The sequence below is a fragment of the Fusarium falciforme genome, chromosome 1, assembly GCF_026873545.1.
Source record: "Fusarium falciforme chromosome 1, complete sequence".
Classification (NCBI taxonomy): Eukaryota; Fungi; Ascomycota; class Sordariomycetes; order Hypocreales; family Nectriaceae; genus Fusarium; species Fusarium falciforme.
The window spans coordinates 2,804,283-2,819,087 of record NC_070544.1 but is presented as its reverse complement, the minus strand read 5'-3'; the positions used below and the strand labels follow the sequence as shown (position 1 = coordinate 2,819,087).

Sequence of the window (14,805 nt, the reverse complement as noted above, 5' to 3'; positions counted from 1 at the left end):
ACATCCAAATCAATGTACCCAGCTGTGACGCATCGTGGGGATCCAGGGTTGGCTAGACTCGCCAGGGTGCCGTGGAGGGTGTTGGGGGTGTTAGCGTTTCCAGGGAGGAGGTGATCAAGGGAGTGAGCCCTCCAGCTCCATCCATTGAGGGGATAGGAGTGGAGGGGAGGAAGTGAGGGCGTTAGCTCTGGGCGTGCTAAACCCGTGCCAAGTGGGACTTACTAGGGCACCGTTATCCCTGCTCCCGCAGCCACTGATCCTCCTCCAACGTCTCGGCGCTGGGAGGTGGGCATTCCTTGCTGGACATGCTTAAAGTCTCCCTTGAGCCCCAGCATGTTTGAAGGTAATGAATGATGAAAAGAAAGAGAAGGATTCTCGCCTGTAGAGCATACATTGTTTCTTCTCGCTCCTTCCGAATTTTCAGCTTTTCACTTGCTTGACTTCGGCAGTTGTAGTGATAGTGGCACTTGCCTGGCAGTGACAGAACGCCTCCCGATCTGAGCAGCTCCTGCCCCGTGCAACCACACACCAACCCTCCTTCCCTTCCATTACTCGCCTTCATTGTGCCTGCCGTGCAACCAACCCTCACTTCTCCTCCTCCTCCATTCCTCTGCTTGCACACCTCGCACACATACACATCACTCCCTTTCTCACTTTCAACTTAGCATCTGAACTTCGATATCGGTTGCAAAGCGGACTGGAAGCACGACTTCGCACACAGCAGTGGGCATAGGGCTCAGGGCATTTACACCATACGGCAGCTTCAAAGCGAAAGAGGCAAGCGCAGAGCAACACAGCACAACACAACAACGACATACCCGCGAGATACTGCCCAAAGGAGCAGACCTAGGCATCTTCGAAGGGCGCCCCTCGAGGCCACCCGTTGTCGTATCGTGCAACGAACAGCTACTCAACAGCTTGTCAGGAACCAGGCGCATCCCTCCTCGACGCCATCGTGGTGATGAACTGCTCTATCTGGCACCCTTCTCTCGCTGCTGTTTGATACAGCCACTCCCGGACTCTGAGATATCTGGTGCGATTTCGTTTGAATTCCAGTCTCGACCATTCTTCCCTGATCTCGCCAAACACCAAATTTCCACCGCGAGTGGCTCTGATTCATTTCAAACGTGGCATTCACTTACATCTCACCTTGAACCTCTTTCTCCCACCGCTCACAACACTCTATCGCCTCTCACTGGTACGTTGCAATGCAAAGCCTTTTCTTCGTGCACCTCCAAGCACGAGGCCAGCCCTCGGCTTTCATTCACCTCGCTAACACCATCTCACCCAGGTACTCTGCACAACCTCGTCTTTCTCGTTCATTGAATACAGTCCAATATGGCCAACGGCTTCGACCGCCTTGAGCGGTTCTTCGCCAAGAAGAAGACATCGGCTGCTTCAGCTGATCAAGTTGAGCCTATGGCTCAAGCTGTTGCCTCTCCCACTATACCTCAGTTCCCCTCACCTTCCTTTATACGCCCCAAGACGAGTAGAATGGCGGCTCGTGAGGAGGTGAGAAAGCAGCCAGCTAGCAGAGTTCCTTCTTTCCCGACTCCTATCTCCCCTCAGCGGATGGACTTCAGCAACGCGCAGAGTCCGACGCGATCCTCAAACTCATCCCAGGCTCAATACTCCCCTCTCAAAACTACATTCATGCCCACGGAAACGGATTCCTTTCTGGATGGCTTCGATGTCTACCAGTTCCCCCGTCCTCCCACCCATAGTGGGGAAACATCTACTATTTCTACCTGTGAGCCCAAGTCATCTATTGAGGCACCCAGCGAGCGCAGCTTTCGGCCCCGATCTTTGAACAAGCGCGATGATGGTGTCTCCAGACTCGACACTCCTCCCTCATCAGACCTCGATGATGATGACATCCGCGGCCCTCGACATTTCCTCAACAAGGAGCTTCCAGCGCTCCCGCAAAGGAAACCTCCCACCCCGGACACTTCCCCAGAGCTTCGCCCAATTCCAGACTCACAACTCAAAGGGTCCAAGTCAATTGATTTTCTCAACAAGGCCGTCTACAAGGACATTCGTCGCCAGCTAGCTGAATCCCTGGATCAGCATTCGCTTCGAAGAAGTGCCAGTCAGTCGAGCCTGGCACCTTCAACCAGCAGACTCTCCCTTAGCAGCTCCACATTGCGAGAGCCTGACTTTCACGAGTTTCTGAACTTGAGCGACGATGACATTGCCGAGTCGGGCCCTGAGGGCCTCGAAGACCTAGATGATAGTCCAACTTCCTCGACGGCCCCTTCTACCATCGATTCTCCTCGTCAATCTCTTCTCACCCTAACACCTCCTTACGCCAGCAAGCCAGCCACAGCTGCCGCGTTTGAAGCCGCGAGGATCGCCAACCGCTACAACTTTGATTTCGTCTATGTTGTCAACCTTTGGCCTGGCCACGCTCGATCTCGAACCTCTGACTCGGATCGTGATGCGATTTCTTTTAACCCTTTGTCGTCGGGCAAGCAATCAAAGACCATGGCTGGTCGTCTTCTCGCCGCTTATGGCCTGGAGAACGTCAAGTCCCCGTTCCAAATTTGCCCTTCCGCACATGGCAAGATCCTGCGCACTCCAGGCTGGACAGAGTACCGACCTGCAGAGATTCGGGACGATGAATTCGCCCGCGGGTATGCCTGCGCCTTTTACACGGGCGAGTACTCACGAGCGGAATCCGGCATCTCTCGACACTCAGCCTCTTCGGCACAGTCTATGAAGACAGACCGTGGCATCGTCTTCGCCGCGTATCGTACACCCCGGGTTGACGGAAGCATGGCCGGCCTCAGTTCTAGCCCTGCTGAGCTCGCGAGCATCCACAAGGATGCCGAAGCACTCGTGGAAATGCTTATTGATACCCACGTCGCGAACCGACTTCGCCAGCCTCAACACAAGTCTCACCACTCGGAAGAGACGGGGCCGATGCCGAAGCAGAGGCTGGGAGTTCTCTAAGACCAAACATGAATCACGAACCATTCCGAACCATGTTTACACGATTATTTCTTTTGTTTCTTATTCAGGCGGGTCTTAACTGAGCCCAATATTACTCGTCAACGGTTGTTTCTCTTCATCGTTTATACGCAAGATACCTCAAGGGCGGCCTACAGTCAGTTTTCAATCTAATGATTCACAACAGCCATGGAGGGGCGTCACGGATTGTTTTTGACCGGCTATATATGGATGCCGGATGGGAGGGACGGATGGTATGAGAAAAGTGCAACAGGGCACTACGACGGATATGTGTATGTACCTACCTCAAGGAAAGATCAGCGGCATTGTGTGATTTATCAGCCATCAAGTGGCAATGTATGGATGAACAAATGTAGATGCTCAATGCATCATGGCCGAGGAAATAGCCCTTTGTGCCCAACTGAATTGATGATGTCTTTCAAGACAGTTATCACGTTGTCCGGTCTCTTCTGTGGTCAGTCTAGTCATAGTGGTTACCAGATCAACATGCGAATCATGTCTTAAACACGACAATGTCCGAAGTTCTCACCAAGATCAGCATGTCTTGACTCATATGCGGGTTTAAGGTACAGATGAATGATTGTGGGTAAATGACATATGAAATAAAACAGATGTTCCGAGTTTAGAAGCCCTATTTCAGTCCCAGCAATCTCCAGAAACGGCCCTTTTCAACACCGTCCTCTTCCTGGACATTGTTCTCCCTCACAACACTCAGAAACACGCGCTCGAGTGTGGCTCCACCGATAGAATAATACTCAACACCGACCTCGTCCTTGGAACGCTCTAGTAACTCGATAACCCGGGCAACGGGACTTGCGCCGGGGATAGTGAAGCGAACTTGACCGCCGAGCATGTCTCGTTCCAGCTGGGCGCCAGGCAGCGCGGCCAGAACCCAGCTCCGTACTCGCTCCATCTCTTCTACGGTCGAGGTTGGCGCCGTCTTCAGGAGGAGACTCACGTAGTAGACGTTGCTGTAGCGCTTCCTCAGAGCCTGGGTGGTACCGACGGCGAGGAGGCGCCTAGAGATGATGGCGGTGCGGGTGGCTAGAGTATCAGCTTCTTCCATGCTGTGCGTCTGTAGAGGTGTTAGCAACGTGGACTTATATAAGATGCAAGAGTGGTACATACAGTGAGGAGCAAGGATCGATTAGGTGTAATCTCTTGGATAATCTTCCAAAAGGCTCGCTTGGCAACGGCATCCATTGCAGACGTTGGCTCATCAAGGACCAGAACGGGAGGCTTGCCCATCAGCGCAATAGCAAGGCTGAGCTTTCTCTTGTTTCCTCCCGAGAGCTTAGAGGCAAGCGTGTGGGCGTGGGGAGTCAGGTTGAGTCGCTTCATGACGTGGTTGACGTTGCCCCTGACATCCCTGATACCCTTGATACGGGCGTAAAAGGAAAGATGGTCTTGAGTGCTCATGAGATCGAGAGCATCATACTGCGGGCACACTGTGATACTGATTAGCTTTGGCTTGATCAAGCATAGTTGCCGTGGTGGCTCATACCTCCAAGATACTTCTGCGCAGAGCGAGTCCTTGCGTCCTCGCCACGAAGCAGGACCTTTCCAGCATCTGCAGAGAGCTCAGACTGGATCAAATTGACGAGAGTCGACTTGCCAGCGCCATTAGGTCCAATCAATGCCATGACGTCGCTCTGAGGCAGACCGAAGCTGACATCGTCGACGGCCTTGTTGGAGCCAAAAGTCTTGCTCAAGTGAAGAGCTCGAAGAAGATCTGAATCGGAATCTTCCACTCGGAGCGCCTCGGCCTTGACTTCATCGCTGACCGCAGAGCGAGCGTCTTTCTCTGCGTCAAAGGGTGAGGTGGATCGACTCCCTTTTCGACGAAACAGAGCAATGTCGCCTTCGATCCAGATAATGACGATAAGCAGGATGATGATCTGAAGTACAAGATAAAGGATTGGGCCTCCGTAGCCGTAGATCGATGCTGGAGGCGTAGGTTCACCGTCTTTGCAGCCTACCTCAAGAACGTTGAGACCAATGAGCATCGCCCTGAAGACGTTGCCAATGGGCAAGATGAGATACACGCCAAATGCGATACCAAGCGTCAGTTTATCCATCTGAGCCGCATCAGAATATCCAGAACCAACCTGCTGTCATTAGTATTGGTATGAGCACCCAGTATTCAGGAGACTTACAGCAAAGGAAATAGCAGCAATGCCGTACATCAGCACGCTCACTCCAGCCATGGCCAGAAAAGATTTGAGCGGTCCAGAGACGAAATGAGAAATGACATAACCCAGGAGAATTGCTGCAAGACCATACAGCGCCAGGATGGGCAGCATTATCCAGATTGGCCCGTTCCAGGTCAACTGGGTGCTTATGGTAGCTGTCACGCCCGCGGATATCGCCAGGACAAAGATAAAGTCGAACATGCCGTATGCCACCCAGAGAGGTCCTCGCCGGACTCCATTGGCGTATTCCAGAGCTCGAACCTTGCGAGCCTTTTCGATGGCTGGGTATAGGACAAAGGCGGCAGGGTAGATGGTCTGTAGCAAGGTGAAGAAGACGACGTAGACAACACCAATATTGTTTGCGGACTATTCTTCAGTTAGCACATGTTGATCCAAGAACAATGATACCAAACTTACACGGCGAGTCTCAGCAAAACCTTGTTGAGAAGCGATAATCTCTACGTTGGACGTCATCTGACTCCACAGGTTCATCAACATCGGAGCGCTGGGGTTTCCAAAGGTATTCAGCCGATAAGCGAGCACGGGAGATTCATCGCCAGATCCCATGTACAAGCCACCTGGCCCGGCATACCTATGCTCAGCGATGTAGTCGATGAACGTTTTTCGGTCCTTGAGGAGAACTGGGAATCCTTCGTAGAGATCAGGGTTCACCTGCTCAACCTCGTAGAACCCCTCCTTGACAATATTGTACAACGTCTTGTTCGCAGAGGGAGGAGCCAATGCGAGGGTGTCACAGCCATAGTCGACGCAGTTCTGTGTCCAAGAGAGAGTAGGTGCTTGAGGGGGGTTGAGCTCCGGCTTGATCGTGGCGCAAGAGGGCTGCTTGTACTCGATAAGGAGATTCTTGAACTGAGGCGTGATGATGAGAGGAAGAGCCAAGACATAGAGATATGGCCACCAGAGCCTCCTGAGGACAGTGAATCGTTTCCGGAACAAGACCCTGACCTGAGCCCAGAAGCTGGTGACCTCTCCAGGAGTCATCTCAAACCCAGATTCGGATGCTGCGACGCGGCTCTTGGTAAGTTCAAGCTCTGGCTCGTCTGCCACACGAAGGAAGACATCCTCGACCTGGGGACCGGAGATGGAGACATCCGTGACTCCCCTCGAGTCCAAGAAGGAGCAGAGCTCAGCAGCAGAACGAGAATCAGGGGTTGTATAGATGATGTGGTCTTGGTGCATTGTCGTGGGATACTGGAGGTCGAGTCTAGGGGCAGAAGCAGGCGCGAGAACTCTATATCCACCGCCATGAAGATTCTTCAGCTCTGCAGCAGCTCCCTGACATCTCACTTTACCCTTGGACAGGATGACAATGTGGTCAGCAAGGACATCCACCTCGTCGAGGAAATGCGTCGTGAAGATGATGCTCCGCTTAGACCGTTGCTGAAGTAGAATCTCCCATATGACTCGGCGCGATAGAGGATCCAAGCCAGAGGTACACTCGTCGATAAGGCACACAGAAGAGTCACCAACAAACATGCAGGCAAGTTGAAGCTTGCGCTTCTGGCCTCCACTGAGGGTTCCAGCCAAGCTGTTGCGCTTGAGATCCAAATCACAGGCCTTGATGAGTTCGTCCAGTTCCGTTGATGACTCGCGTCCTGCCTTGATCTGGTTCCATAGTCGCACATGTTCCGCGACAGTGAGCTCTTCCCAGAGAGTGTTCCGCTGGGGGCAGAGGCCAATCTGCGAAGGGAGGGCATCAAGTCGAACAGATCCCTCTGTCGGTGTTATGAACCCAGACATCATATGCAAAGTAGTCGTCTTTCCAGATCCGTTTGGTCCAACAAGACATAGAATCTGGCCCCGATGCCCCTGAATACTGACTCCATCAACAGCAGTAACGGGACGTCGCTTTCCACAGCAAAACATTCGCTCCAGCAAGTTGGGGACGAACCGCTTCTTGAGGTCAAAGGTGGCAGCGACAACCCCCTCCACGGCTGCGGCGTTCCTAGCAAATGTCCTCTTGCGGAAGTCAATGCCATGCATGAAATGCTCAACCAGTATAGCTCCGATGGGGTACACGACGATGTGTATGGCGAGGAAGCCAAGCATCATCTGTTGTGTGACGTTGTAGGACTCAGAGTTGATTCCAGCGTCCTCAGGGGGGATCTTATCAAGTACGGCACTTGTACTGTTGAGTTCCCAGAGGCACATCTGCTGCGTAAAGAAGACATGGTTCGAGCTGGGGAAGAACAATGACAGGAGGAGAGCTCCAATGAACTGCGGCTTGGGGTGGAGCTGAAAGCTGTATATCTGAGCTGCGACTGAGAGGAGTAGAAAGGCTCCCATGACATAGATGGCCGAGACTCGGGACTTGGTGAAGAAGGCAGCAGCAAAGACGGTAGAACTGTTCACGGCCAAGCCAAGAAGAATCTGCCAGCCAATGATCATACCAAGGCTTGAGGTCGGAAACATAAGGTGTCCATAAAGAGCACCAAAGGCGATGAAGCAGGGGAGACACAGCAAGTCAAAGACAATCAGCCAACTGAGTACGCGAGCAGCAACTGCGCTGCCTCCACCCATGGCATCAACCAACTGCGACATGCCAGACTCTCGCTCCGCAGTGATGAGACCAGTGAAGCGGTATATGATGAAGAAGTAGCAGGCAAAAAGGGCAAAGACGTAGACCTGGCCGATGAGCTGGACCGAACTCTTCCGGTGCAGAAGGTCCTGTTCTTCCTGTGTCTCGGCCGTGAACATGAACACCTCTGGGACGGCGGTCGAGTTGGTAATGGCATTGTTGATGGCGAGCTGCAGCGGGAGGTAGAGGTTCTCCTGATCGCTCTTGTGCCCCTTGGCGTTGAAGTGTGTATCGTCTCGAGCCGGGTCCGCGCGAATCACATACTGCCAGGTATGGTGGTCGCTCTGGCTATCCTTGACGCTAATGTTGGTCAGGGGCGAGTCGATAAAGGTGACGGCAGCGTGGCAGTCGCTCACTCCGCGCAGGTTGGCAAGGCACACGGTCGTCAGGTAGGACTCGTCGTCGAGGAACAGCAGTTTATCCTTGTCGATGCCCTTGGTGAAAGTGTTGACAACATGGTCCACGTCTGGGCCGAGCCGCGGCGGCTTCACGACGACGAGTTTGCCGTGGATGGTTTCAGGAAGGGTCTTGACAGGGGCAGGAGAGGCGATACCGAATACATTAGAGGACGAGAGAAACGAAGGGATGGAGCAGAGAACGGCGAGAATAGCGAGAGGGATTCCGTAGACGGAGAGGAGAAACCCGATGGGGTGTCTAACAACTGAAACGAGAAGATTCTTGTAAATGAGAGCACGAAGTTGGCGAGCAAAGGCTCGCAGGTCAAAGAAGACCATGATAAATTACAAGAGACAGAAGAAGGATGTCTCTTGGCAAAGTAGTGAGGTAACGAGTGAAGTTGTTGGATATGTTTCGATGGATAGAAGAAAGGCCAAGACATGCATCAAAAGATATATATGCCAGTGTCCTCGGCGAGTAATTATCGTTGATCAAACAAACACGAACAACATGATCCCTGCAACCGGTGAAAGAGTGGGAGCATGTGTTGTAGCGAGAGTACGCGCAACACCAACACTATAGGCATGTTGTCTGAAACGTCCCAGTGGTCGAAACAAACTTGGATCGTCATTCTCATCATCTATTCAACGCCATGGATGCGGTTCGGGTCCATGGCCCCAGCCAGAGGTGTCAATCCCTCGTGTCCAACAGCTCAGCCTTCTTGTTAGCGGGGGAGATCAAGCTAAACAGGCGAGTTTATCCAGCCCAAATCGCGTTTCAAAGTGCTCAGCCTTCCAGTCGACAAGGATGCCAATACGACCAACGCTCCTTTTAGCTTGGAGCGGCCGACTCTATTTCGGCCCACTCAACGCCCAGACAGTGCCGAATGCCGACCCTCCATTCACGTTGTCTCATATGCGAGCGGCCGCCTCGTGTCGAGATGTCTCTATGTAGGTTAGCATCCATCTTGATCATCCTCAGTCATGCAGGCTCAAATTGCCGTTGGCAGAGCTGAGGCCCGTCCACGCCAGACAGGGCGCCACCACGAGGAACACGAGTGGCACGTAAAATAACATACCTACAGGGTCGCGTCATGTGAGCTTCTAGAAGTTCGAGACCTTGGCAGTGTGGTCCCAATATACATGGAGACGCCTTTAATCGAAGGGAATTCTCCGCAAGGCTTGGCCTGCGCCTCTCTTCTTCATCTCCTGAGCGGCCGCGAGACTGCTTGGAACCTTGATACCACAGCAGTCGCCCCAACCCGTTCCATCGTGTGCCAGGCCAGTGTGACTGTGACCAGAATGATCATGCTCGCCCTCCTCCTCTTCAAAGCCAGCCGCGTCTTCCTCGCTCATGCCGTCGGCCGCTGGCACCAATGACCCAAAGAGGAAATGCTGCATCACGGGCAGCTTGCCTAGTACCTCGGCGACAAACATGCGACGCATTCCTCCGTCGATCTTTGTCCACGACTTTGCCGACGAGATGTCGTCAAGCATGGGGCTGTGCCACCGCAGGCCCTTGACAGTCTTTGTACTGTTCACAAAGCTGACCTGGCCGAGGTACATGTATTCCTCGCCAAACTCCTCCAAAGTGAGATCCTGGTGGATGGCGCGTGGGGTGATGTATGGGTGGTGCAGCAGTTGTGACGCACCAAACAGAAATGGGAGGAACTGATAATCGTCGAGTCCCCAGACTCCATGAGATCCTGCCGGTTCCAAGTAGTAGGTCATCTGAACAATACGCATCACAGCGAGATAGCGGACAAAGACACGCAGGACCAGGGGCTTGAAGTCGGATTTCTGCAACAGCCCGAGCTGGTAAAGACAAAGGAGCCATATCATAAAGTTGAGCTCGTGCCCAGAGCCATAGTCGATACGGTTGCCGTTGCCAAAAGATTGGCAGAAATAAGTCGAGAGTTCGGCGATGGCGGCGTCGTTCTCCAGGCCAAGCTGTCGGTGCCAGGCCGGGCTGTTCTTCTCCGCAAGGTCAAGGAATCCACGGAACGCCTTGTTTCCGAAACGTGAGCCGCCTTGCTCGTTTGGTGGCGACTTGGCTACCAGCTGCTCTGCCTCGTCGAGAATGCTCAAAATGGTCTTGATAGGGCTGCTCAGATCGCTGTCGCGGACGGACGAGTTGGGGACGTCGACCACAGACTCTGCAAGACCAAAGACCCAACCCGTGATGAGCTTGTATGTCGGCGAGGACAAGAAAATTTCATGGTCTTGTCTTGACAAAATCCTCCGTGACGGCGCCTTGTAGGTCCAGATGGACGTGTCGGGAGGTGCGGGAAGGGCGGGCGTCTCGGGGATGGGAGTTGGATTCCCTGGCGTTTGACGTCGCCTTCGGGGTTCGAGTTTGGGTAGCCGATCTTTGAGGTTTGGAATCGAAGGTGCCGCGCCTTGAGCAGGCGCAGTCTGAGAAGGAGCTTGCGAAGTCATGGCGTAGACGTTTCCCAGATTGATAGGATGGTTGTAAAGATGAAAGGTTGGAGGCTTGTAGCTTCAGGGACCTCGCGAGAGGGAGGCTGTATGTCATCAACAGCCACCATTGAACCCCACTAGAAGGTGGCGAAGAAAAAAAGCCAGACACAAGAACATGTGACTTGAGGATCGAAGCTGTGTCAGTGCTCTATCCAGCTCGCCCCACTGTCCAACCTTTTCTGGCACCCTTACCCACTTCGCACCGCTAACTGCAGCGCGGGGAGTAACTAACGTTAGGTACCTGGAGCTCATCCAGACAAGGTTCTTGAGAGCCTCAGGAAATTTTCCCGACTTGGTTCTAACTAGGTACCATATCAACACCAACGACAATGGCCCCCTCTGCTGAACCAACTGCAGAGCTATCGCATTTGCCCAAGGCCGATGGCTCTGCGACCTTTTCTTATGGAGGATACGCCATAGTGGCCGCTGTCAACGGCCCCGTTGAAGCTCAGCGGCGAGACGAGAATGCCTTTGAGGCTCTCGTGGATGTCATTGTCCGACCCGCTGCCGGTGTAGGAGGTAAGATCCCCGACATGTTTCGGCTTCAAGACAACCCGTTCTCATGCGCTTACTCATAGGAACCCGTGAGAGGCAGCTCGAGTCAATCTTACAGGCCGCCCTTAGGCAGCTCATCCCTGTGAGAGACTATCCTCGCTGTGTGATTCAGATCACTCTTCAGGTCGCCGAGACGCCGGAGAACGCATATGTCAACACCAAGCTATCTCAGTCACAGCTAGTAAGAAACAGACTCTAACGCCATGCCTTAATGCGTCAAGTTGCTGACCCTCACCTAGAACCTCCCAATCATTCCGGCACTTCTTCACTCGGCCATTCTAGCACTCCTAAGCGCCGCCGTCTCCCTCAAGGCTATCGGCGCAGCCACTGTCCTCGCCATCCCAGAGGAGGACGGCAAGGATATCATTGTTGACCCTACCGCGGTTGAGGTTGACCACGCCAAGTCGGTTCATGCCCTCGGCTTCACTTCACACGATGAGCTGCTTCTGGCCGAGAGCGAGGGTTCATTTTCCCCTGACGAGTGGGCCAAAGTACTCCAGCTTGGGCAGCGCATATGCTGCGAGCATCAACAACCCGGCTTCGATACAAGCATGACGGGCAACGACCTGGAGTCGAAGAGCATGACGCAGTTCATCCGATCCGTCATGGAGGCCAAGGTGGCAGAAGACCTGTACTGGAAGTGACGTGCCGCATCCAGTGCATGATGATCCGCCGGGTTTCTCTAACTCCCACTTACCGCCAAGATGGGCATCAAACCTTGACCGCGCTTAACGAGATATCACTTTTCAAATGTGCATTGATATGGATCTCAGCATCAGGGCGCAGCGAACTGCTAACCGAGCTTTTCTGAGGCCAGCCGCAGATGCTTGGCAGTTTCCGACAATCTGAGATTTGATCCAACCTCCAATGACCAAGCAGCAACCCCAAAGTGCTCGAGAACCGCCAAGCATAAGCGGCTCGAGCCTCGGCACTCCTAGCCGGACTGGTGGCGGACGAAAAACCTATGGTATAGCTCCTCTCTGGTTAAGAACCAGGCGGTGTTTCACCATAGCGTCAAACACCAAAGGGGTAGCCTCGAAACCAATTCCAAGGGTCCCGTCTTGCGAATACCGCTGCGATACCATAGAAAGGGAAAAAGCGAAAGCTACATTGGATTTTTACTCGTTTACCTCGCGATGTGATATAATGTGATGGTTGTTGGGTTGGGTTGGCTGGAGTGATTGTGATGATGTGCGTGACAGCAACAAGACCACCAGCGTCCATTTTCAACTCGTCTAGCGGATTGTGACGAGAACCAACTATTGCAGATAGCAAAAGGGATAGTGTGTCTTTCATGGCAACTGACTCGCTGCAAGTTCTCGACTCGCTTCCATGAAAGCAACCTAGGGGTCACGCAGAGCGCTTATGAGACGGACTGCCACAGCATTAGCGGGCCGTGTTTTCGAGTCTGCCCTAGCCTAGGCACCCTATCGATGTGACATTCACCACATCCCGCCACAGCCTATCAGTTCGGCCATGCGCTTCGACGGGCGAGTGTTGGTTGTCCTTGGCTTTGTGGGTGTTGATCCGCCATGTCACAGCTGTCAAACATCCATGGCAGCTGGAGTTGCAGCGGATGGAGGCGAGATGATTTGGAACATCTAATGACTGTTTTGCTCACCGATTTTCTAGGTAAAATCGGCGAAAATAAATAATACTTGTTTAACATTGCGGTGTTATTGAGACCATGAGCAAGCTCAGAGGGCAAGCGGTCAGAAATTTCATCACAAACTCCAGCTTAACCATCACCATCAAAGGGCCATGGATGCAATGCATAATGTACATAATTCACACCTCTCAGCCACCGCAGCCACAAGACAGAGTCACTAAACCGAGCGTGGAAATCTGCGACAGCCCAGGCCGTTAGAAACCCATCGCCGATTCGATCCAGGATCCACCCGCCGGGAAGGGAGTAACAGGACGACGATGGGATAAGCCCCCTTGGCCCAGAGATTGCAACGTCGTCGATATCTACGTCTCAGCCGGCGCCAGACGAAGGAGACGAGCTGTCACAAGGAGGCAAAAGAAGGGGCTTTGTTTTGGTGTCGGTGTCGGTTCTTGGAAGGGGGTTGGGATCCATCGCTGTATCTCGTCTCTGACGCTAAACCCCAGAAAACGGTGAGGGAAGCTGCGACTCAAACACCCAGCGTTCACGACGACTCGAGGCAAGACCATGGAAAATAGAGTATTAAAGACAGCAGGAGCGCCCTCGAGAAACGGTTGTCTTGGTCCACGGCAGCAGGTCTCACCATTCCATTCATCAACCACCTTCTCGGTACCTTTCTTTTACATCTTGTTTTAATCTCCCTCATTCATACATTCGTTCAATTTCCAGGTGACGCAGTGAGAGACTCTGGAGTCTCCTGCATAGCACACCCACTTTCACTTTTCTTGTCTGCTCTGCTCTGCTTGCTCAGCCGCTCGCTCGCTTACAGATTGATTACTGTCCCTTGACAGGTGGTTGTTGACCGTCAACCCCTTGCTCTATCAAATTGTCTGTGGTCTGGGCGATTTCAGTTGGCGCTGCGCGCTGGCATCCGCTTTGTGAACCGAGAAGCTGGCTTCCTTCAAGCCTCTCCTCTCCTGTTCCTATTTGCTCGCGTGCTGCCGGACGCCTCACGCCTCATCCCCAGACTTCTTCGCTGGTCGTTGAAGGGTTGCTTGCGCCTTTTCTCATCTTGCATCGCATCCATCTTGCGGCCTGCAGCTGAGACTGGCCGCTGCGTCGTGTTGCATCCTGCACTCTGCAGCCAGGAAGCAGTCCTTGCATTGGATCCTTGGTCCTTGCGCTTCTATCCTGCTTCGGCCGTGGTCCTCGCCTCTTCCTTCCGTGGCCCCGTTAACTGTCGCCTTTACCGTTGTTGGCGTTGACAACCCCTGCGGGCCTCCATATCCAGCCCACAGTTTGCCGCTGTAACGACCAACACTCCTCGAGAGCGACATCGCCAACGTCGCCCGCAACCGAGAAAGGTCAAACCAACAAGGGGAAACCAACATTGCGACCCGGCTTCTTGGTGCTCGGTTCCAATTCCTCGCGTCACCCACGTGCACCTTGTGCTTCTGCGGCTTGAGTCGTCTCATCACAACCACCACCAATCGCGGCGAGTCCCTCCCGCTCGGCTCGGCTCTTGTTGTGTGCGTGCCTTGGACGCCATTGCCATCCCTGGCGCATCTCACTGTTTGTGTGTGGCCCCCCGCAACCGACGGGGGTTCTGACGAGATTTGGCAACGGTCTCTAATTAGTTGTCACGGGGGTCTCGGGAATCAGTTTTCGATTGACGAAGACTCTAAGAGTGGGTGAGTTTTTCTGCCCAATTGGGTGTTACCTGGCAAGCCGCACCGCTCCGAGTCGAGAGGCATTTGCATGGCGGCTATTAATACAATCTGAGTGACCAACAAGCTAATAGGAATGGCCAGGTGATTTGACTCAATCTCCCTGTTACCCTTGTGTTCCGTCTGGGGAATCACAAGGACGCGAGGTGACAAGACGAGATCGAGACGAAACTCGCGCTGCGACGTCATTTGTATCCTCCCTGTCGGGCCGGCCCCTGGTGGGTTTATACAGCCTGAGCGAGATTGATCGGTTGCGACGCACCTACCGGATTACCTACGT

The 14,805-nt window shown here is 53.4% G+C and overlaps 4 protein-coding genes across 4 annotated transcripts; 2 read left to right on the top strand and 2 right to left on the bottom strand.

Annotated features, from left to right (window-relative positions):
* Positions 1–1,338: 1,338 nt before the first annotated feature.
* On the top strand, positions 1,339–2,952 carry NCS54_00076800 (Hypothetical protein; the record flags this gene model as incomplete). The annotated part of the gene is made up of 1 exon (XM_053146407.1): positions 1,339–2,952. The coding sequence occupies one exon, from the start codon at positions 1,339–1,341 to the stop codon at positions 2,950–2,952; it is 1,614 nt and encodes a 537-aa protein (XP_053002382.1).
* A 649-nt stretch (positions 2,953–3,601) lies between these two features.
* On the bottom strand, positions 3,602–8,495 carry NCS54_00076700 (Hypothetical protein; the record flags this gene model as incomplete). The annotated part of the gene is made up of 5 exons (XM_053146406.1): positions 3,602–4,045; positions 4,099–4,418; positions 4,475–5,078; positions 5,127–5,528; positions 5,580–8,495. 5 exons carry the CDS (start codon positions 8,493–8,495, stop codon positions 3,602–3,604), a joined length of 4,686 nt encoding a protein of 1,561 aa, XP_053002381.1.
* An 816-nt stretch (positions 8,496–9,311) lies between these two features.
* On the bottom strand, positions 9,312–10,595 carry NCS54_00076600 (Serine/threonine-protein phosphatase 2A activator; the record flags this gene model as incomplete). The annotated part of the gene is made up of 1 exon (XM_053146405.1): positions 9,312–10,595. The coding sequence occupies one exon, from the start codon at positions 10,593–10,595 to the stop codon at positions 9,312–9,314; it is 1,284 nt and encodes a 427-aa protein (XP_053002380.1).
* Positions 10,596–10,966: 371 nt separating this feature from the next.
* Positions 10,967–11,836, top strand: NCS54_00076500 (RNase-PH domain-containing protein; the record flags this gene model as incomplete). Its single annotated transcript, XM_053146404.1, has 3 exons — positions 10,967–11,156; positions 11,216–11,373; positions 11,432–11,836. 3 exons carry the CDS (start codon positions 10,967–10,969, stop codon positions 11,834–11,836), a joined length of 753 nt encoding a protein of 250 aa, XP_053002379.1.
* Positions 11,837–14,805: the final 2,969 nt, after the last annotated feature.